At 44.1% G+C, this 23,017-nt stretch overlaps 1 protein-coding gene across 2 annotated transcripts; it reads right to left on the bottom strand.

Annotated features, from left to right (window-relative positions):
• Positions 1-2,581: 2,581 nt before the first annotated feature.
• On the bottom strand, positions 2,582-19,305 carry PRKAR1A (protein kinase cAMP-dependent type I regulatory subunit alpha). 2 transcript variants are annotated; one of them, XM_021536954.3, is made up of 12 exons: positions 19,206-19,305; positions 18,227-18,290; positions 16,036-16,214; positions 10,690-10,863; positions 9,975-10,066; positions 9,717-9,778; positions 9,182-9,228; positions 8,493-8,651; positions 7,999-8,059; positions 7,613-7,734; positions 6,920-7,001; positions 2,582-5,137 (listed from the first exon to the last, which is right to left on the bottom strand). In XM_021536954.3, exons 3-12 carry the CDS (start codon positions 16,210-16,212, stop codon positions 4,965-4,967), a joined length of 1,149 nt encoding a protein of 382 aa, XP_021392629.1. In that variant the 5' UTR covers positions 16,213-16,214; positions 18,227-18,290; positions 19,206-19,305; the 3' UTR covers positions 2,582-4,964. The 2 variants fall into 2 exon arrangements, with proteins under 2 accessions (XP_021392629.1, XP_021392639.1); XM_021536964.3 differs by lacking the exon at positions 18,227-18,290 and having other exon boundaries at positions 19,206-19,298.
• Between the last annotated feature and the right edge of the window lie 3,712 nt (positions 19,306-23,017).

The following is a 23,017-nucleotide window of genomic DNA, read 5'->3' as shown; positions in this document are numbered from 1 at the left end:
TTTTCCTCTTAGCAAGTCTTTGTTCTGTGGTCAGGAGGGTATATTTGCGAAATACCTGCCCCTGGCACAAGACAGGGCATTGGTCCAGCTTGGACAGAGCAGAGGGCATTGTGAGAACACAGTACAGGTAAGAAGACTTTCAGAAAGCTGTGACAGCAGGCTCAGAAACAGAGAGAGCAAAAGAACTCAGAGCTAGCTGCAGCTGCAGAGTCTGAAAGTAGAAAAGTTACAATGGTACAGCAAGCAAGGACAGCAAACAATAGTTCGAGTTCTAGGCTTGGCTGAGATAGACCTTAAGACTTCAGGCACCTACACGTGCTCACTGTCAGGAGCAGTGTCACCCCAGCCCACACTGACCTGTGCATGTCACAGGGCACTCAAACCACTTCTCTGACCTGCCTGAAGAGCCTGTTTGGACACAGAACACAGGCAGCTCTGTGCTGCCTTAGACCCCAGGGGAAAAAACCCAAACTGAAAAAAACATCCTGAAAATCAAACCACTCTGAGACACGGGACTGTATTTACAATTCAAGAACCCACCCATTTCTGGGGAAAACATTTTGTCAAAGTGAGGGGAATCTATCTCGGGTCATCTCCTCATATCTTTTAAAGTAATTTTCTCCTCATAGATTTTAAAATCATTTAGGTTGTCATAATTAGCTGGAAAATACAAATGGTATCCCTGTCTCTCTCCCCTCTCCAGGTCTGTGCATTTTGAGGAGATGCAACAGAAACTGGGGACCAAAAAAAAACCATGGGGAGGGAGTTTTCGTGGGTATTTCAGTTTCCAGTTGACCCTTCACCTCCCAACAACAAGGTTTAAAAATAACTGGATTAGTGAAGCTCTCTTTAATAGCTTTTTCTTTTAACAATTAGGAATAACTACACTGAGCCTTTTGGCAGCCTGGGGAAAGTAGTTGCAAGCTCTGTTGATAATTTATCATCCTTTAGGAGGAAAAGAAAGCCAACAAAAAACACCAATCTACCAGAAACTCGTTCTAAACTAACCTTTAAGTTAAACAAAAGCCACCTACAGCACTGCAGACCTTCCAGAGATCCCCAAACCCCTCCACAAAAGCTTCCAGGCAGCATTTTAACAGGATCCAGCACCTGCTGCACCACCAGCAGCTCATTGTGCCATGGGCTGGAATTCTGGCTGACCTAAAGGGAGCTCAGTGACACCAGCAAGTGCCTGGATGATGCAAGGAAGGAACAAAGCTCATTTGGCCACAGCTGTTTGTCACAGGAGCTTGTGCTGGTGCTTATTTAACTCCACAATAATCTGATAATGCACCTGGCTCCAAACTGCAAAACCACGGGAGAGCTGCAATTCTGACCTGACTGTGTCCTACAGGTGCCCAGTTGTGTGTTTGAGGAAGTTTGAAGTGTTTCTTAGTGAATAAATTCCTCCAGTATTCTGAGGCCATAAAGGTGAACAAAAACCCCACATAAACCCACAAAAACCCCACATAAACTCACCAAAACCCCACACAAAACCCCACTCCAGGTTCCTTTAGTCTCTCCCAGACTGTGGTTCACGCAAGTCCTTGCATTTCCAACTTTTCAACAATTTCAAGCAGATTCTTGACCTTTTTTTCTCTTGGGACTTAGATATTTTTGCTCTTGTGGACAGAGAAGAGATGAAAATAGGAGGATTTAACTCCCTCTCAGCAGGTTTGCTCTGTTGGGTATTTCTGTCCAGAACAAAAAATTCCCAAAGTTTTACCTCCCTCTACCGGTGACTTTTTGTGCTCTCCCCACACAGGACAAATCCAGAATCAATTCCATCTTTTGTCATGGAAAATGGTGACCATTTGCTGCTTCAACAGGAAGCACATGGCAACAGAAGATAAGCTTAAATTTAAGTTGTAGTTATAAAGTGTGTATTTATAGTTATAAGGCTAGAAGCGGAGAGTTTAAAGTTTCAGTTTAGGTAATTAAAGTTCTGTTTTCAGCCTTTTTTCAGTGGAGGGGATTGGGAAAGGGAGGGCAGGTGAAAGAAACTAATCCACAGATATTTAAATGGCTGGTACACTAACAGTGTTCTTCTTTTATTCTGCTTTACATGACAGATACATTTTTACTGGACCTTCAAAGCTGGGTGACTCAGCTTTCTTGGAGCTGGATGTAAAGCACATCCAAGTCTGAGCTGCTTCAGGTCACTCTTCAAATTTTTTTCCTACTTTAGCACAGCTGAAAATCCCCCTTTTCCATTTCCCACCACAACTTATTAATGATTATCCATCACTTGCTCATTAAGGGGTCGCAGAGATGGAAGCAGCCAACTTACCTGAGCTCCAAAAATCATGGCTGGGCTGGGAATGAACACCTTGGGAGAGATCAAAGCTGCCAGGAGCCAAACAGGACACAGGTCCAATGCAGAGGAATTCCCAGGCTGGCACGTGGAGACTGAGCTCTCCCCAGGCTCCAGGGGGAAGCCAGGACCTGAGCTCACCCCTCTGGAGTTTACACCAAGCTAATCCATTAAGCTGCTTATTTTCTGCTGCCTCATTCATAACACATCCTCTAAGGCCAAAGGAAAGCACAATGTAGGGGTAGGGAATAAAATAAAAGAGGCTGATTGCATTTAAGAATTTAAATCATTTTATTGCTTTACCTGCCATTAGGACAATCTATAACAAAAGGAATATAATATAATATATTAGCACATACAGTAAATCAGACTTATAGAGTCAGGTAACAATACAAAAATGGTCCTCTGGTTGACTATAGCTTCCTAGGGCAATAGACTTCATCAATTTGCTGAAGATAGACTAGCAAAAAATTACTTCTAAAGCCCTGAATGTTAGCTAAGGCAAAACTATGCCAATTGTGGTTTCAAACATATTGAAATTGCACACAAAGGTAAAGCTATAACTGTGTTTAACTCAGACTTAGCTGATTTATCTTAAAATCTTGTAGATAAAACTACAAAAGGGAGTAAACAGCAAGCTAAAAAGATGCAGTAGTGAAACTTGATTAGAAAGCCTTATATAAAAAAAATGTGCATTATTTTTGTGGAGCTCTAACTGGTTTACACAGTTTTTGGCGCTTTAATATAACAAACACAAAACACATATGAAGAAAAAACCTGCAGAGTCAAAACTTCAGAAAAAAAGTTTTACTCAAAAAAAAAAAAAAAAAAAAAAAAAAAAGGGAAGGAAAAAAATAACCAAAAAAAAAGTAGCATTTGCTTATTCCTTAAGGACTCTGGCAGAAATCCTCTATTCAACATCTCCTGAATAGAGAACTCAAACCACAAGCATTTCAATCCCCTTCCTGGGATTTCAGTTTCAGAAATACCCTGAAACCTTTTGTAAAGGCTTGATACCTTCAGTATTATTCTGCATGAATTAGCAGACTCTTCCTGATTCTCTCCATGCCTGGGAAAATGTTGGCTTTGCATCTACTCCACCTCAGAAAGGAAATAAAACGAGGGCTCCATCATTAAAGTAGTTGCACAACAAATGCTTGCTGTCACTCCCAAATACAAACCTATGCTACTTGATATAAATTACAGTTGAAAGGAAACCTTAAAAATTGCCTACAATTATTGAACCGTGGAATTCAGTAAAAACTTTTGGGAAGTCTTGGTGAGCACAGAGTAATGGAACACAAAGCTGGGAAATACTGAAATACGTTTAAGACTCCGCAACAGATTGAACTTGGGAAAAAAAAAAAGGATTAAATAAGTGTGGTGGAAATTCCATGAGCAAGAAAAGAGAATGCACCTTTTGGCTTTGAACTAGATTTATAGTGAACCATTTTTAAAATTATGAACTGACAGCTCTAAAAACTTAAAACAACTCAGTGTTGCAGGAAAGTTCAAACATTCAGGTTTTTTGCCTCACATCCTCTACCAAGAATAACAGAGCTCTACAGACCAGCAATCTTGTCACCTGCAACTGATACTGGCCAAAACACTCAGCATTTATTCTCCCTGGTAACAAAGGGTCACTTGAACTCATGGTGATTTTTTAAAAGTCAACTGAGGATTAACAAAACAAATCACAGGGAAAATCAAATGTTTGCTTTTGACTTCTACACCAATCTAAGCACTCCAACAGTACTAACAGCTGGACAGCTGCACCATTCTTACACCAATCTATGTACTAGAGACCACAGCCAGGCATTTCATGTAGCATTTGGTTCTGGCCACCTGGAACAGGAAGTTTTAAATGGCAAATCTATGGCTGGAGAAAGAACAAGTGAAAGAGATCAGCTGCGGCAAGTCAGCAAATGGATCAACAGCTGAAGGAGTTCACCAGAACTATTAACCTGGAAAGCTTTTGATTTACACTTGACAAGAACAGAACTAAGCAATCTTAAACCAGCAGACACAGGAACAATTATATTGGTAAATTCCAACTGTGGCTTTCTTAGCAGCTGATGCCTCACGACTGAACCTAGGATTACAGTACCTAGAAAATGAAAACGAAACCCAGAAAACCCCAAGCCCCAAGAAGCTCAAGTATAAGGGTAGCTCTCATGTGAAAAGAAATACAGCAGGTGATGACCACAGCCTTAAAATCCGTCCAATAATTTGAGAAACACTTTTAAAAGAACTTTTTTTTCCCACTTTGCTGTCACCTCCTCACTCTATGGCAATGGTGTGGTGCCAGGAGGTCTCTCTCTTGCTGAAGCAAGGCTGCCCTGGCCTGAGTTGGACACTGGTGCACAGAGAGAAGCAAACCCCTCCACTGAACTTTTTCTATTAATTTAATGGGACTGAGAGCACAGAAATAATATGCTCTAAATTAATGACAGTGCCATGATAAGCAGTTTATTTTTTTCCTTTTTTTTTCTTTGTTTTGTTTTTTTTTCCTTTTTTTTTTCTTTTTTTTTTCTTTTTTTTTTTTTTTTACCGGACAGGAAGCTGCAAATGCCAGTGGCGATGTGGCTCTGCACAAGGGGAAGAAAGCAGTCTGCATTTGTGAAGCATGGCTCAGACAGGGAGGAAGGTTTCAGACAGACAGTGATACAAAACTGTTGTACTGCTGGATATTCCTCTTGAGGATATCCGAGCAGGGGCCCAGCACACGCTCGAACCGGGGCCGGTCCAGCTTCACACATTTCAAGGGACCACGAGCCACGACGGTGGCAGCACGAGGACGGTTCATCAGCAGAGCAATCTCACCTGGGACAGCAGAAACAGGCAGCAGAGTTACCAGCCAGTGGGAAAAAGAGGCAAAGAAATGACCCTTCTTCACCATAAATTGCAGAGAAAGTAATTCAGGCTTTAGCACTGCTCAGAACAAGTACCTAAGCAATTACATAAAAAGCAACTGTGAAGGTAGTTTAAAAAAAAAAAACTATTTGATGATTTTGCTACTAAAAGCCTGTCCACATTCAAGTCTCTCGGAAAAAAAAGCCCAAAAATTTTTCAATACTGTATCTCTTTGAGGAAAGTCATGCTTCAATTTACAGTGCAATTTTCCTAGCCAACAAGTAGGTATTTTTCTAATAGTACTGCTCAATTCTGGTGTTTCTAGGAAACTTGGGACAACAAGAGCATGGTTTTGAAGTAAACAAACAAATAAAACATTCATGAACCAGACAGAAGCTTTTGACCTACTGCTGGCCATAACTGAAACTCTGACTTTGTCATGGGGCAGTGCAAAAGGAGCATTTTGAAGTCCCACTGGATCCCATTTCTTAAGTTTTGCACAAACATGCCAAAAACTTTGTTTCAACTGCTAAACAACATGTTTGGAAATTAAGTTTCCAACAAGCCTCTGTTATCAGCAATAGAAACAACCCCTTACATTCCTACAACAAGCATGGAAGGAACCAGAGCAGCAACTCTGGGGTTTTGTTTGCTTGGGTTTGGACTTGGGTTTTTTCCATGTTCAGGACTGAAGAAAGAACTCAGTGTTCCTTGGAGAACACTTCTGCCTGCATTATCAGAAGGGATGTTCAAAAGAAATGAGGAAAACTTTTCCTCTGTGACCAATTTAAACTCCTGAACTCAGCAGCCTCCAAAAGAGAGGCTTGCTAAAGAATAAGGAGATTCTAAGGGAAAGTCAAACCCCTGAAGGAAAGGTCTGCAGCACCTGAACACAATGACTGTAATAATATTTAGTTTTGGAGTGGGAAACTCAAGAGAACACATATTAGAAAATATGAAAATATGAAATGACACAGAATGAAGTCTAGTCCTAGATCCTGAGCCAAGCAGGCCTTTGGGCAGAGCCCATGCACTCGAGTCCATCCCAATTCAGGCCTTGCAACAGAGGATTTGCTGCTTACATCATCTACAGAGCTGAATACCTGGACAACCAAAAGGTTTCAGCAAGATGAAAGAGAGGAACTACCCAAAACATAAGAAAAATGTTAGGGGCTTTGAGAGGGAGAGGGCTGTATTTAACCATTAAAGAGCAGCTTCTGACCAGGTTCCTTTCTGACCTGGAGAACAGAAGGGCAAGGAAGGAATTTTCTTATCTTACTGCTGTCTTCAGCTGTGTAATGAGTGACTACACAGACAAACCCAGGCAAAGACAGAGAGAAAGCTACAGGCTGCAGAACAGGAAATTCTTGTCAGGCAGAAGAAAAAAACCTCTGCACAACAAGGCTGGTTAGACAGAGAAAGAAATTGCCCAGAGAGGCTGTAGGATCTCCATCCCTGGAGACACAGGAAACTCAAGTGGACACAGCCTTGAAGAATATGATGTCATTTAAAAATTTAGCTCTGCTCAGGGCAGGGAGGTCAGGCCAAATTATCTTTTACAGTTAAGTAGTGTGGAACAATCACATCCTGTGTGCACACCTGAATGACTCTGATACTCACCCAAAAACTGAGAGCAATCCCAGGAGTCCAAAACAACAATTAAGCAAATCCATCTCATCTCTACCACTGACACAGGACAGACAAAATGGTGACAGTGGTGTCTGTAGCCACAGTTGTCACAACATAACTCACCAAAGTAATCAGAAGGTCCCAGTCTGCCCACTTCAACAAATTCCTCATTTTCTGAGCGGCGCTGTAACACTGCAGCTGTGCCCTTCAATAAATGACAGCAGTCAAACAACTGCAATCTCCAGCATCACTCCAAACACTGAATTTCACACAGAGTCAGCTGCTTTGCAGAAATAACTGTTAGGATGCCTCAGTTAAAAAAACACTTCACAGTCCTTGCACAGTTCACCTAACTGCTGTATAAGAGCAATTGCTCCTCTCCTCTCAAGCATTAAACATCTTGAACATTTACATATCTACAGCAGTGACTTCTTCCTGGTTTTCCACATAACAGTAGAAATACTATAGTATGACTAGAAAAAAGCCTAGAAAAAACACAAACCATCAGACAGAACACTAGTAAGACATTACCAGCTATCTAGAGGTCTCTACTTTCAGAAAGATAAACTGCTTTCAGTCAGAAACTTGGAACTTCCCTGGAAGGAGGGAAAAAGTTTTGCTTTTTTGCTTTTTTCAAAAGTTTCTTTTGTGAAAAGAGCAAAACTAAATCCAAGTTAATGCATGTCCAGCAAGATGATCTTTCTTTAGTGATTCTCTGGAAATACATTCTTATGTTTTGTTCTTTTCCAAGTGTCTGCTTAGGGACACAATAAAAAAAAAGTCACATTCTGAGCTTTTAATTTTGAGCTTGCTTACCTCCAAGATAATGAAGAACTCATCCCCTGGCTCTCCCTGGACCACAATCTTCTGCCCATCCTCAAACTGTACCGGTTCCAAGGCATCAGCCACAGTGAGACGCTCCCACTTGTCCAGAGATTCTGCAGAGTTAAGAGTTCATTATTGAGGTGTCTTCTCAAGGCACAAATTACACCTTTGGCTCTGTATTCATACAGAGGTCAGTATATTTCTGGCTGTATTTGTGCATCAGTGATCAAGACCTGAATTAGGGTTCTTCTGGATTGATGCAAAGAAGCAGTTGTGGTGAGTTACCACAACAGCCTGTAATCATCATAATGCTGGGTAACAGCTTCATTACAATGTGGCAATTGATTCCACTCCAGAACAAAAATCTTCTCACTTACCCAATATAGATACTTTACTAAGGAATTTCTCATACATATTTCTCTTTCTCAAAGTATTTCCCTATTAAAAAAAAAAAAAAAGGAAAGGACACAAAGTAAGTTTTCTTTCTACTCTAAATAAAATTCCAGACACAAACAAATTTAACCAGACACACAGTGCTCTGTCTCACAGACCCCAAACCCACAAGATGAAATGTTTTGAAATTGAGTTCTCTCAGTAATATTCCAGTTGAGCAACATTCCTGAAATATTCAGCCTTTATTGCAGCCTTATTACACTCTCAGCTCAGTTCAGTACTGGCACTGTTTTGCTCACTAATGCAAGATTCCCCCTTGCCCTGTGCCTGAGAAATGCACGTTAAGTAATCAGCTTTCTGATTACTGAAGAGACAGCAGGATTTGGAATAAATAACTCCAGCAAAGGACAGGCAGAAGGACAGGTACTCAGCATACATGACCCCCAAATCATAAATCCAGGTTTTGAGGGATACTTGCCATCAGGATCCTTCTGTAGCTGTCCCTGTCAATGCCCCACAGCTTGACGTTGGTCTTGGCTTTGACGGTGGCAGCTCGGGGGGTGCCGTAGATGAGGGCGAGCTCTCCAAAGCTCCCACCCTCACCCACACTGGTGGCCCACTCACTGTTCACGTAAACCTGGAAAGCAGAGCATGGTCAGACACCCCTCAGCTTCCTGCTGCTCTCTATTCCCTTGAGAGTGCAAGGAAATTCTCATATCTGAACTAAGACTGATCACTTCAGGGTTTTATCAGTGCTGCCAACCCCAGTACAATTTGTGTTTTCATTGCCAAAGGATTCTCTTCTATATCTCACGCACATACTCTACACAGACTCCTGAGAAACAACATCTCTACAAGGGCCATGTCATAAAGAGCTATGAATGAGCTGGGCTGGAAAATAAAAGTTTGGCTGCTCTTAAAGCCTGCCCCACACCTCAACTCCACCCTGCATGCCTAAAACATCTGTATTGTGTCGAAATCCTTCATTTTCAAACTCAGTCTGTGCAACCAGACTGAGCTGTTAAGGAGCAAAACAAACTTCTATAAGTAAGAACTTAAAATGAGAAAAGCTGCTAAAGGCATGGTCTGTAGTAGAGGCCTACAAATATCAGAGTACTCTTCTTCTAGAAATAAACATATAATTAATAAACTACCAGGAATGCTTACATCCATTTCTCCTTGATCAACGACATAGAAGTTATCGCCTTCATCACCTAAAGAAGAGGAAAAAAAATTGAATATTTACTAAACTGAATATACCAAGAAAGAACTGGCATCTCTGCCAACTTTGATGTTTAGACTCCAACAAGGTTGGCAAATTTTTGCAGTTTGCAGGGTGAAACCATCACATTTTGCTGATTCCACACTCCTCTCAGCCCCATGAAAGGGGACATCTACTGGTACCCAGGAGATCAGCAGCAATTCCAGGATTCCTGGAAAGGCCAACCAGATCCATAAATTAACATAACATTTCTGATTTCCAGTCATCAAGGGACAATATTCCCAACAGATAATCTCTTCAAGGAAGCCTCATCCTCCTCCAGTGGATCCAACTCTTCGCTTCAGTATGAAGTGGTTCAGGGAATTGTGTGGCTGCAGCGAGCCTGCTTTTATATTAAAAAATAAACACAAACTAAGAGCACTAGGCCAGAGCCAGCTCCTCATCCCCAAATGAGTGCCCTGAGCAAACAGTGTCACTTGCCTTGCTGGATGACAGTCTCTCCTGCGATGTAAGTGACAGGGAACATCGCATCAAAGATGTCACTGAAGGAGAGGACACCAAAATCAGACAAAAACCTGCACAACTCCACACATCTGTACCCCCAACCCATCAACGCTGCTCCTGGAGCTCTGTGTGCTTCCACTGACCACTGCAGAGTCACTGCAGATTTGTGACACATTTAGCTCTTCTGAACTCTGCCCTTCCACAAACATTAACCCCACAAAGATTTCCTCCTACCTCCTCTCATTATCATCAAGATGGGTAAACAGCACATTCTTCTCAATTGCCTTTGCCAAAGCAGCCATGGTTTTATAATCTTTTGGAATAACCTAGGAGAGAATCAGAGAAAGCAAATGGTTAATTTTTCTCATAAAAAATTTCTACATTTTCCATGGTAAATAAACAACTTACATTGCTACAAAACACTGGCTGAGTTTTTTCCATTTTCTTTCAAGCACTATAAATACAACCCCAAATATAGTAAATGTTTACAGACAGTTTGAACACAAGGAAAATATAATCTTGTATTATTTTATGCAACTGAAAAACATAATTCCATGCTCAGTTTGTAAGTTTTTTTTGCAGGAGGATGCATATCTGTTCAACCTGTGTTTTCCTGGGAAGAGCAGCAAGCCTGCTCTGTCATTAGGCCAAATGTTGTTGCAGCTGCCAAATAACTGGAAGCACATTATATATATCTAAATATATGCACATCTAAATATACATGACTTCAAAGGGAACAGGTCTAAGTAATGCATGAATGGTTTAATTGCATGTTGGGTTATTCTGTCCTCCAGTTAATCAGACACACACAGGTCTGCTTTTTACAGCAATTAGGACATAACAGGCTCCAGGAGCTTGGTGTTATTTATCCACCTGGATAGAAGGTGGGTTCAGATAAAGCTCTTGGATTGTGGATGTAATTTTGAGCAAGGTTTAAGAGTCAGAGCACCTTTCTAACATAAGAGGCAGCATCCTCTTCTGTGTAGACTTCTGCACTGATGGCCCCACGTCGTGATCGGTATTTTACCACAGGGTTGAGGGGGGGAGGAGGGGAGATCTCATCCTCCCGGGAGTCCGAGCGAGAACCAGACTTCAGCTGATTCAACAACTGCTTTGTTTCCTCCTAAACAGGAAGGAAGACATGTTTGTGTCACATAATCCAAAGGAAAAAAAAAAAGCAATGATGTATCATGTTCCAGCCCAGCCTGCCAACACCAGGGAGTTTCCTGTGTACCATTATTCCCACATTAAGGCAAACAGGAGACTGCAGCATCTGAGATCAAAGGCCTTTCAAAACACGTGGTGGATGTGCCTTTCATTCCTACCAGTCACATCACAATGGTGTTTATTCTATTGAGTTATTCTTCATTTAGTAAACTACTGGTGTGAACAAGTTGATTCTGGTTTCTGCCAGTGTATTCAACAGGTGATGAGGACATTCCACAAATGCTGAAGGCACTTCCCCAGCTGCAAACCCCCAATTCATCCCCTCAGCTGTGAGGTGTTAAAGCCTTTTTGGAGCTGAAAGATAGAGGAGCAATTCCTCAGAAATCCATGTTACATGAGAAGCTTTTGAAAAGAGGTTGAGTCATGGACCAACTTGATACTCATTAACCAACATTTATTCTGGGAGAAAGAAACATGAACACTGCTTTCAAAAGAGCTGGAGGAAGGATGCTGGAGGCCAAAGTGGGATTTTTCATGCAAATCACATGCAAACCTTGCATAAGGTTACTTGTTTTCCTTATTTCCTTCACTTACTTATAGTGTTGTAGTGATACTGTAAAAGAGCAGGGTACTTACAATGACACAAATTCTAATTAATTTGACACACAGAAATTTGATTCTTTGAAAGATTCACCTCAATCAACTAAAATCAGATTAAAAAACAAAGCAGCCAACGCTGGAGTCAGAGCACTGACATCATAAAGCTCAAGTGACTTTCCCAGCATTAGGAACCAGGGGTTTGGGACATTCTGTAAAAGAACAAGGACTCATCTGTTCTCCCAGAGCTCCAGGCCTTGCAAAAGCTGGGTTTGTCCCAGTGTCCTTGATCCCAGCTGGGCAGAGGCTCTGGATAACAAGACCAGCCTGAGGGAAGGGCTGTGGGATCGCCATTCCTGGGAGTTTCCATTGCCCCTCTCCCAGAGCCAAGGAGTTCCACGGCCTCACGTTTCACTTCCTGCTCTTTGCCCATTGATAAAATGGTGCCACATATCCCAGCCATGGGAGCAAAATGTATTTAAAACTCATTTCTGTCCTCTGATTTTAGAGGAACAAGTCTCAACAGAGATGAAATTAAAAATAGCCTGAGCAGTAATAAGTGTTTGGTGTAAACTGCCTCACCATCAACCACAGAACATGCTTGTTCATATACAAAATACTTAATCCATTAAAAAAGACACTTTTTAAATAAGTGAACACCAGCTGCTGGGTTTTTTCCAGTATTACATAAAATATTAAATATTGTGATCAAAGATTGAAGCACTTCAGCAGCATTTAGTGAGGGAGTTGTTATCAAAACACTCTTTAAGAGACTCCTCAGGGCAATGTCCCACTCAGGAAAAAGAAACTGCACTAACACAAAAAATTTTAACTGGTAACTTCTATCTGACCCAAAATTTAATATTAATACTTTATTTTTAGAATAATAAGTAGGGGATGGGCACAGAAACAAGTTACAGGTGAGTAAAATAATGTACTAATTTGAAATACACCAGTTATTCTAAATAGTCCATGCATACTCACCAAGAAGATTTACCCTGAGACAAAACAGAACCATAGAATGAGAAGAGAACCATACAATGAGGTTAAAAAGACCTCCAAGATCATCAGCTCCAAACATCACTACATCAACTAAACTATAAATCTCCAGATATTCATATTACACATTGCCAGCCAACCCTGTGCCACGACATCCTATAATCTCAGTTCTCATCTTTTTAATAGACACCTTTTACAATTTCTGACACTAACCCCCATTTACTAAACCAACAGATCAGAGAAAAATTACAGCAGGACCTAAAGAAAGGGTGACAGTTGTTATTTCCAGATACCTTTGTTTTTAGCCAGCATTCATGAGGAAAATATGTTTGTTCAAGTCTAGAGGCTCCTCACATTAAACTTATCATGGATAAAGACACTCAGTTTGTTCTGTACTCGTCAGTAAAAACATTCCCAGGATTTGAGAAATATTTAGGAATAATCTATTTATTACATCCAAGTGTTGATCTGGTCTTTCAGCTGGTGAGGCAGTTCAGTTTCCCGTGTCAGTCAGGAACTGCAAGCCTCATTTTTCCTGACAAATAACAAATGTTTTTAAAGTCCATTTCAATTATTCCAAGTAATACTGAAGTGCTAACACTTCACAAACTCAGATTGAAGTCTACCAGCTACTGAAGAAGACCTTCACAATTTTAGAATTATGGTGTACACTGTAAAACCTGCTAATTGTCATTGCACCAGACAGAGTCTCAACTTCCTCTGGTTAATTAGTATTTTTTTATATTAGATTTTAAAAAACCCAAACATTCAGATGCTATAAAACCATTTTTAAAAAAGCTATGCCATAAATTCACAACTGCACAGTATATCCTCCTAAACTAGCTTGTTTTGCAAAAGAAACACTTAGGAAAATGGGAAAATATTCATATATTCAGGTATCTGAGCAGGGCAGGTGGTGGGGAACAGGGACACTGACTACATGTCCATCACACTTCCTAATTCCAGCCTTCTCTAAAGCCTGATGTGCACATAACTGCATCACACACAATATTCAAGCATTCATTTATTCCAGAGGACAGCCATGTGCAACAGCCAGGATTCACCTGGCAGGCTGCAATTATGATCTCTACATTAAATTTCCACAGCTCAAGCTGCATAACACAGCCCAGCACTGGAGAACTGTTACAGCTTTTAGCAGGTATTGGTATTATCACACATGTTTGCACAGCAAAGAGAACAGAGGCCTTAGCACACCACAAACAGATAAAATAAAACCATTTATACAATCAATGAGTTGTAATTAGATTCATCTAACAGCTTTCATAACCCAGAAGAGGACATTTGAATTCCTATAGTAGCTGTAACCACCTCAGAGGCAGCAATTTTAATGTTTCTAAAGAGAAATTCTAAAGTATGTTTAAATTTCTTCAACATATTTTAATAACATGACAGTGAATCAGCTCTGTTTGTGTGCAGTGGAAGAGATGGCTTGTCAAGAGAATGAGAGAAAATAGCAAGCTCACTTTAGTTTTCAATGGTGTTCCTTCAAAAATCAATCTTATTTAAAAAAAACTCAGGTTTGAGATACACTCAGAGGCAGGAAAATTCAGAAAGCACATTGAAAAGTTGCTCTGCTTTATTACAGGTGTAAAAGACATGATTTTGGGAGCTGAAGCAGAAGGAGTTGCAGGCATTTTTGCTGTAGCAGAGCTGAGGACTGGGTTAGAGTTGTTTAATAACTTTACTGAGCATTTGTGCTCTCCAGACAGGGATGTCAGGAGTTTCCTGCCCAGCACAGGATGTTCACTGCTCTGTTACCTGAGAGCTGTGGAGGTCCCACAGTGCCTGGGTAAACTCAGGCCAGCTGAGTGGGGAAACCACCCAGAGGAAGCTGCAGCAAGTTTTAAACTCTAGGAGGCAACAAAAAAATGCTCCAGTTTCACTTGTTGCTACAGCTGCACTAGAGGGCACTTGGAAACCATGAGAAAAGACCCTGACCAAAACTGTGAGAGCAATTTAAAGGGAAAAAACATTACCTAACCAGTTTTATTTTCAGCTTCAGTGTAGGCTGACCGAGTACACAGACAGCCAATGTGCACCAGAATAAGATCATCACATTATTCAATTTCAACATTCATGTCATCAAATTCAAAGCTGGACTTGTGATCTTGCTAAAAAAAAAATTAAGTTCCTAAATACTGCATGTTGACCATAAATCCACTGCACAAAAGCACCCAAATAATCCCATTTTACATCCCCACATATGGATTGGTTTAGGATTTATTCTAAGCACAGTAATGTGGTTTACTTGGTAAAATTTTGTCTATAGATACCTGTGATGATGTTTCAAAATTCCCAACCTAGTAGTACTTCAAAACTCAAGAATCCAAGGAGGGGAAGGAATCATTATAACAGCAAGGACAAGGGATTTTTATGAACCTCATTATTCACTGGTTTGCTGCTGATACACTCAACAAAAAAAAAACAAACAAAAAAAAAAAACAAACAAAAAAAAAAACCAAACAAAACACAGAGCTCTTAATTTCATAAGCAAAATGTTCCCCAGATAAATTACGAGTTATAGCAGGTAGTCTGCATCCCTTGGTCATTTTCTAGCATTTATCCTGAATACTTCCATTAAAATACAATTTCCACAAGACATATAAGACATATTTATGATCTCTAATGTTAATTTCCTTCTTCATTGTATCAGCAATTAGTAACTCACTAGAACAAAAAAAAAAAAAAAAACCAAAAAAACACCAATAAATATCTAACTGCCCTATAGAAGTACTGAGCATCAACTGCAAACAAGTGCTGCACAAGGTCACAGCTCCATTATTTACTCATTCCATGTTCTGAGTACAGTTGCATCCAACCTTTCCTCTGCACAAGCCTTTAATCTTCCCATTTCCACTGCAGCTCCTTTTCCTACCTGCTTAGATTTCAATATATAAAATTCACAGGTCAGAAGAGTGTAAAATCACTATTTCAACTCAGAATGCTTTCCATTCCAAGATCACAGAATGCTTCCAACAACAACAAAAACACCAAAGGGACCTCAGGGACAAGAGGGACAGCAACACTGAACTCCCAAGAGAAGGCAGAAACAGGCTTGCTCTTCCAGAGATCTGCAATGCAAATACTTCCATTTGTCTTCATCCAGGTCGAGATAATACCACTGGCACCACTTCTGTGCTCTAACCACATTACTGGAAATCAATATAAGAATCCCAACGCCCTCAGCAACATCCAGCAAGGTCGATCTCCAGAGTTCTCCAGCTCCAGACACACCCATGTATGCTGTGTACCAGCTTCCATGAGTAAGCACTGGGCTGGGATCACACCTGTATCCCAGCTGGATAAGTCTCCTTGTCACCTTATGCTCTGTCCTACAGGCTTTGGTATGACAGGGGTGCACAAACTACTGGAAAACAGGATCTGTTTTCCAAAAGCAGCAATTTCCAACAGTCAACACAACTGGTCAAATCTGCAGCTCAGCCCCTAAATGACAAAGATACATTCAAATATAAGTTGTTCCACCCTCTTTCCTCCCATTCTGTGTTTTTACCTTCTCCAATCTCTCAAAGTACTCTCTGATGAATCCCATGGGTCTTTCAGGCCTCACTGTGCATAACTGCACAATGCAATCCTTCAGCAGCTGCTGGATGTTGTGTTTCTGGATGTAAAGTTCACATTCCCGAAGGCTCCGCTCCTCCTCGCTGCTGCTGCTGCTGGAAGCTGCCATGGCTGAAAGGAACATAAGGAGAAGGTTAAATAATAAATAACTACTGGAAACAAAGATGCTGCTGCCTAAAACAAAGTTATGTTGCATTATCTTACTGATACCACAGCAAAAAAACACCTTTACCTACCCGAGCAGTAACTAAGCTAAAGAAAATGCTGGGAACTTATTTCGCACCCGGAAAGAAATCAGAAAACAAAACTCTGAGGGCTCTGCAGCCACAGGCAGAAAAGGAAAAGCTGAGAAAGCTTCAACAACTCAAGCCCTGTGAGTGCTCCAAGTCAGGGAAGATCCCACCTGAACTTCCTGCAGCTTGAGCTGAGGATTTTGTAGGACTGGAGGCTCCTGTCGGGAGCTGCGTGGTCTGTGTGGGGTCATGGGGATGGACAGTGGCCAGCAGAGAGGTGGGTGGGAGCTGGAAATGTGAGAGGCCAAGCACGACCAGCATTCGGAAGTGAAACATGCTCAGGTTGAAGCCAAAGCCAAAATGCCAGGGCAGAGTTTGCTAACGGAAGTTATGGATTACAGGCATCGCTCCTAAAAAGCTCCTGTGTAATTCAAACCCGCTCATACCTCATCGCTTATTTCATGGGCACACTGCAATCCCAAAAATACCTCTTCAACTGTAAATAATGAAGAGTACAGCTTTAAACATCTGTTATGATGCCAGGTTTTCGAAAGACTTCAGCTATGATACTTTGAAATATATTCTTAAGCAGATTTTTCTCCCCTTTCAAGTTTGTACTGGGTTTCTACTTCCAGATTTTGGTAGCACGGGGTACAGGGGGGGGTCTGTGAGAAGCTGCTGGCTGCTTCCTCCATGTCCAACAGAGCCAATGCCAGACAGCTCCAACATGAAACTGCCACTGGTCGAGGCTGGGCCCATCAGTGACAGTGGCAGAGCCTCTGGGACAAGGTACTTAAGGAGGGAGGAGAAATGGCTACTTCAGCCAGACAGGTGAGTGGCAATAAATGGGAAAAACAGCCCTGCAGTCCCCAGGGTCAGTGCAGGAGGTGCTGCAGGCCCTGGAGCATGGATTCCCTGGCAGCCCGTGATACAGACCATGGTGAGGCAGCTGTGCCCTGGAGATCCACAGGGGAGCAGATTCACCCACAGCCCCTGGAGATCCACGGGGGAGCAGAGACCCACCCACAGCCCCTGGAGATCCATGGGGGAGCAGAGATCCACTGACAGCCCCTGGAGATCCATGGGGGAGCAGAGACCCACCCACAGCTCCTGGAGATCCATGGGGGAGCAGAGATCCACTGACAGCCCCTGGAGACCCAAAGAGGGAGCAGAGATCCATCTGCAGCCCCTGGAGGACCCCACACTGGAGCAGGGGAATGCAGAGTGTGATCCCACAGGAATCCTATCCTGGGATGGTTTTCTGGCAGGAGTTGTGACCATGGAAGGGAAACCAGGCTGGAGAGTAGCCTGCAGGAAGGACTCACACTGGAGAAGTCCATGGAGGACTGTCTCCCAGGGGGAAGGTGTGCAGGATGGAGCAGCAGAGACAACATGTAAGGAACTGACTGCAATTCTCATCCTCTGAGGTGAGGCAAGGCAGAGAACATCAGGAGTAAAGTTAAAGCTGGAGAGAAGGGAGAGGGCCAGGAAGATGTTTGTACGATTTAGCTTTATTTCTCATTATCCTACTACAATTTAGTTAGTTTAATTTATTATCAATTTCCCTGAGTAGAGTCTGTTTTGCCCACAATGGCAAGTGGTAAGTGATCTCTCCCTTATCTCAGTCCAGGAGCCTGTCCTTATATTTTCCTTCTGTTGTTGAGTTGAAGAGGGTAGTGATGGAGCAGTTTTGGTGGGTGCTTAGCATCTAGCCTGGCTTGGCCCACCACAGGGTTATAAAACCATTTTAAGATATATTTTTTTACGTGTACATGTATATAGACACACATTTCACATCATTTTTTTCATAAGAAAATTGACACTGGGAGAGTTAAAGAAACAGGAAAGAATTTCTCAGGGCATTTTTGGATGAAATATAAAGAAAGTTACCTGCTACAGGGAGTGTGGCAACAGCTTATTTATATGCAGTAAGATATGTTGATCCCGGGATCAGCTTTTGAAAGGGAAAAAATGAATTCAGTCAAAAGAATTTTGAGAAATGACAAGTCACTGAAGTCACATCATGGGTTTTATCCTGCGGAGGAAGCAGCAGGAAAACCCAGGGCACAGAGACAACAAAACAACGTGCCCCTCTGAATTCTGCTGCTGGAGATTACAGAAGGCTTGGATTTAATATGGAATTACCAACACTTCACGCAGGTGTCGTGATTGTCACGCTTAATCCCTGCTCAAGGACACACACACACACACGTGTACTGTGCGTTGCATAAACACAAAGCGTGGCCTTCCCACGGGCTGAGAAAGCCACGAGAAGTTCTCCAGCGACTCCTTTTGTTTGGCCAGCCCGCCCGGTGAAGGTCAGCGCTAATGAACCGAGCCCGGTGGCTCCGTGAGCGGCCACGGCCACGCCAGGAGGGCAGGAGCGGTGCAGGAAATGCAGCATCACGGACAAAATGAAAACTCCGGGATTTATTCCTACAAGCCGTTCTTTCTGCACGTCCCCAAAGCTTCCCCGAGCTCCCCAAGGCGTGGCTGCCCCTCCCAGCCCAGCCCAGCCCGTCCCTCACGCGGCGCGGGGCTGCGGCCGCTCCAGACCCGGCAGGCACCGACCCGGTACCCCCGGGGCGGGGACGGGGCCGCGGGGCACAGCCGGCACAAAGGCCCGGGAGCGCCGCGGGGCCCGGCCCCACAGCCCGCGGGGGCCCCTCGGACACTGGCCCGAGAAGGCGCCGCTGCCCCCACGGCACCCGCAGAGCCGCGGCCCCGGCTCCGCTCCCTCCGCCGCGCCGGGCCGGCCCCGCCCCAAGGCCGCAGCCTCCCGCTCCGCGCCCGTCCCGCCCGGCTCTCGTAGCGCCCCGGCCCCGCCGCCGCCCCGGGGCCGCCCGGCCGCTGCCCCCGCCCCGCTCACCTGCGGCGGCTCCGCCGGGACCCCCCGCCCGTCCCGGCCCGGCCGCGGCCTCGCTGCAGCGGCGGCACCGGAAACCGACCGGCCGGACGGGCCCCGCCCGCCCTGACGTCAATGCGCCTCGCTCTCGCCCGGGCCCGTCGCCGCGGTAACCTTAAAGGGGCAACGGCGGGCGCGGCGCGGGCACAGGCCGGGGAGCGGCGCGGGAGGAGCTTTGCAGCTTTAAGGGCGCGGGGCTGGCGGGAACGGGGTGGGGTGTGGGGTCCGCTGAGGGGCGCGGGATACCCTGAGGGGAGCGGGAATGGCTGAGGGGGGAGGGATACCCTGAGGGGAGAGGGAATGGCTGAGGGGAGAGGGATACCCTGAGGGGAGCGGGAATGGCTGAGGGGAGAGGGAATGGCTGAGGGGAGCGGGAATGGCTGAGGGGAGAGGGAATGGCTGAGGGGAGAGGGATACCCTGAGGAGAGAGGGAATGGCTGAGGGGAGCGGGAATGGCTGAGGGGAGCGGGAATGGCTGAGGGGAGAGGGATACCCTGAGGGGAGAGGGAATGGCTGAGGGGAGAGGGAATGGCTGAGGGGAGAGGGATACCCTGAGGGGAGCGGGAATGGTTGAGGGGAGAGGGATACCCTGAGGGGAGCGGGAATGGCTGAGAGGAGAGGGATATCCTGAGGGAAACGGGAATGGCTGAGGAGAGGGAATGGCTGAGGGGAGAGGGATACCCTGAGGTGAAAAGGAATGGCAGAGAGGAGTGGGAAACCCTGAGAGGGATCCTCTGAGGGGAGCAGGAATGGTCGGGAGGAGAGGGATCCCCTGAGGGCAGTGGGATCCGCCAGGGCATCAACTCCACACCGACTCTCCTGGAAAGGACCCGCTTCAAAGATCAGAGATTGTTATAGGTTGAGGGAAATAAACGATACTCAAGTTTGGCAAAGATTTCACTATAATCAATGTAAATCCGTGTACAAATTATTCCATGTGTCTTTATAGCTGAGATGAGCCCTTTGACTCCATTCACTTTGTCTCTTCCAAGCTGTAAGAAATCATTTAAATGATTTTTATATCTGGACTGTGCTGGCACAGGCATAGCCCATCTCTGGGTTTAGGAAGGAGAAATAATCCCTAAAAATGAGCCCTGAACTGTGCATTTGCTGGTCTTGCAACGCAGAACATAACTTTTTACTCTAATGTTACATCATTTCAGCCAGCAATCACGTAAAGTACAGTGAAAATTACTCTCAACAGCAACAGTTTAATGTATATTATGGTATAAGAAGTTTGTGCTGTTTGTGCAGTGACACACAAGCCATCAGGAACTACCTGCTGAGGGGTTTCTTGTTTATTAGCTCTTATATTAAAGAAATAAAGGATAATAACTTGGGTGTAGATCTTGGACCTGCAATTCTGACAGACCCAGTCCAGCCCCTGAGCTCACATTCCCCAAATCTTTGATAACTTCTGTCTGATCTGGGTTAATTAGAAGCCAGGGTCCAGGATTTTCTGACATTCAGCTCAAAGCTGGTACTTCTACGAGAAATATAAATAAAATAATTACTATTTGTGAAACACTGTCAGAGTATGGCGTCAAAATACCAAATTACTTGCTAACCTGGTTACAGAACAGTTCCTTCTGTAGCTCAAAACCACTGGAAATTTCTGAACACCACAAAAAGTAATCTGCATTCCCACCTACACCTTTCTCAGTTTTTTACCTCCCCTTTTTTCTTTATGAGCTGCCTGCTAGTGTCACATCTCACTCCTTGTTTGGACAAGTCCCGGTGCTGTTTTGGGATAGATCCCATCTGGAACAAAGCTCTGCCCATGTGTAAAACCTGTTCTGCAACATCCTCTTTCTTAGGGAAACAAGTATTCCGTTGTGCTTGATGCAATCCCTGCTGGAGTCCCGGAGCCAGGAGAGCGAGGAGGGGAACAGAACCAGCTTCCAGGAGGAGTCTTGTGAAGGCACTGGACACAGCTTCCCCTGGTGAGTCAGCACTGGTTGGTCTCTCAAAATGAAATCACACTTCCATAAACTGATGCTCCTACGTCCCCGTGTGTTAATTCTCACACCACCGAAGACGTAAAGGGAAATTAGAAGCAAACAAAGCCCTGTTCCATTTGGTCTGGTCTGAATTAAAGTCAGATCCTGGTCTTAACCATCTAATTAAACACTCCCGAGAAAATAACTCACATTACCGTCAGCGCTATTCCCACAACTTTGATTTCAAACTACTTCATGCATCAGTTTCTGATGGAGCAATCTGCTGCCCAGGGCTGTGGCTGCTGGAGAGCAGAGGAGAGCTCAGGGGGAAAGAGTGTGTGAGCCAAGGTGAGAAATAAGAGCACAGACGTCACCCACCCCTGCTGCGTGCATGGAACAGAAAGAGCTGCCTGAAAGGTCAGTGGCAGCCAAATTAACAGTGCCTGTGGGGAGCTGAGGTGCTGCACAGGAGCTGCAGTGCCAGGGGCTTCCACTGAAGGTACCACCCAACTCAGGACCATGTTCTGTGAGGTGCCACAGTCCTGGAGCAGCCTCTGGGGTTGAAACCAAATGAATAAAAAGTGGCAGATTGAAGCAGCCAGTGGTTTTGTCACACACACACAGATTTAGGTGTTAAGTCAGGCATGCCCATCACCTTGAGGTACAAATGGGGTTTCAAAGGGGCAGAGCACAACCTGGAACACTCCTGATCAGAGTGACTGCAGCATGTGTGCTGTCTTGGGGTCGAGTGAATGGGGAAAGAAGAAGTTTTAGTGGTACAAAAAGGTTTCATCTACAAACAGAAGCTGCCATTATCCCAAACAGACCTGAAATCTACATCAGAAAATTAGTGGAATTAAAACCTGTGAGTCTCTGTGGACCATGAGGTGCCAAAGGTAGAGTTCACACTGTATCCTTTGGGCATGGCTCCTTGTATTTTGTTTAAGCTTTAACTAGCACTGAAAATAACTCTCTCTTACTGCTGCACACCTTGGTTCACAGCACCACACAGTGATTCATAGGAAGAGCCATAGATTAGAAACCCAAACACACAAAAATATATTCGCTTTTAACAACAAATTACTTGAGGACATCTGGGTTCCAGGTCAAACTCTGGATCTTGACAGCTTTCAGTGTGACACTTCAGTGTACCTGCATGCAGGGACAGAAGGACTCTTCTCCCTCAGCAATGCAGTGTTTGCCAGGGAGTCTGAGCCTCTGGGTGAGTTTTAAAGGGTAAAATGTGTAATTTTGCCACATGAAAGTGATAAAGAAACAGAGCAAAGAATTTATATGATCTAAAAAGAGCCTGAAAGACAGTGCCTGAACTTCCTGCTCTAAGCCCAGCGTGAGTCATGGGCTCAGAACCCCCGTGGACCCTGAGAGGTGGCGTGTGGAGGGTTCGGTCTGGCTGACGTCAGCTGTGTGAAATAGTCCCCAGTGCAGAACCAGTTTGCTATGGGCAGATCCCAAACCATTTCCATATGTTACTTTGAAGAAGAAAATGACTGGTAAGACTCAAAACAGAGGAAACAAGTGCCAAGAAACAAAATGCCCTGAAGTGGCCAGATCTAACAGATAGACCAGTGGGGGAATCCATCTCCATCTGCCAGACGTGCCTGCTGCAGCACAGCTTTTCAGACTCCCAGCGTGCTTCCCAGCTGGAAGGCTCCCAACACCCAAGGGGCAACACTGGGAACATTTTACCTCCTGAGTCAGTGCTGATGAGCTCAGCATGAGGCGGGCTGTGATTATCAGAGCTCTGTCACACAGCTCTCCTGTGCTGGCTGAACCACAGCCTCCACGGCATTTTTGAAAAAGCCTGGTTAAATCCTG

The sequence above is a fragment of the Lonchura striata genome, chromosome 19 (genome assembly GCF_046129695.1).
Source record: "Lonchura striata isolate bLonStr1 chromosome 19, bLonStr1.mat, whole genome shotgun sequence".
Classification (NCBI taxonomy): Eukaryota; Metazoa; Chordata; class Aves; order Passeriformes; family Estrildidae; genus Lonchura; species Lonchura striata.
Note: the sequence above shows the minus strand (reverse complement) of the source record. Positions and strands in the feature narration are given on the sequence as shown.

What these genes read in the sequence shown, in the direction of transcription:
- PRKAR1A (XM_021536954.3), bottom strand. Translation starts at nt 16,212, where the DNA reads ATGGCAGCTTCCAGCAGCAGCAGCAGCGAGGAGGAGCGGAGCCTTCGG. An exon ending in CTTGATGATAATGAGAGGAG is followed by an intron (nt 9,779 to 9,974) that starts GTAGGAGGAAAT and finishes CCTCTCCTTCAG; the next exon opens with TGACATCTTTGATGCGATGT. An exon ending in TTGATCAAGGAGAAATGGAT is followed by an intron (nt 8,652 to 9,181) that starts GTAAGCATTCCT and finishes TCTGCTTTCCAG; the next exon opens with GTTTACGTGAACAGTGAGTG.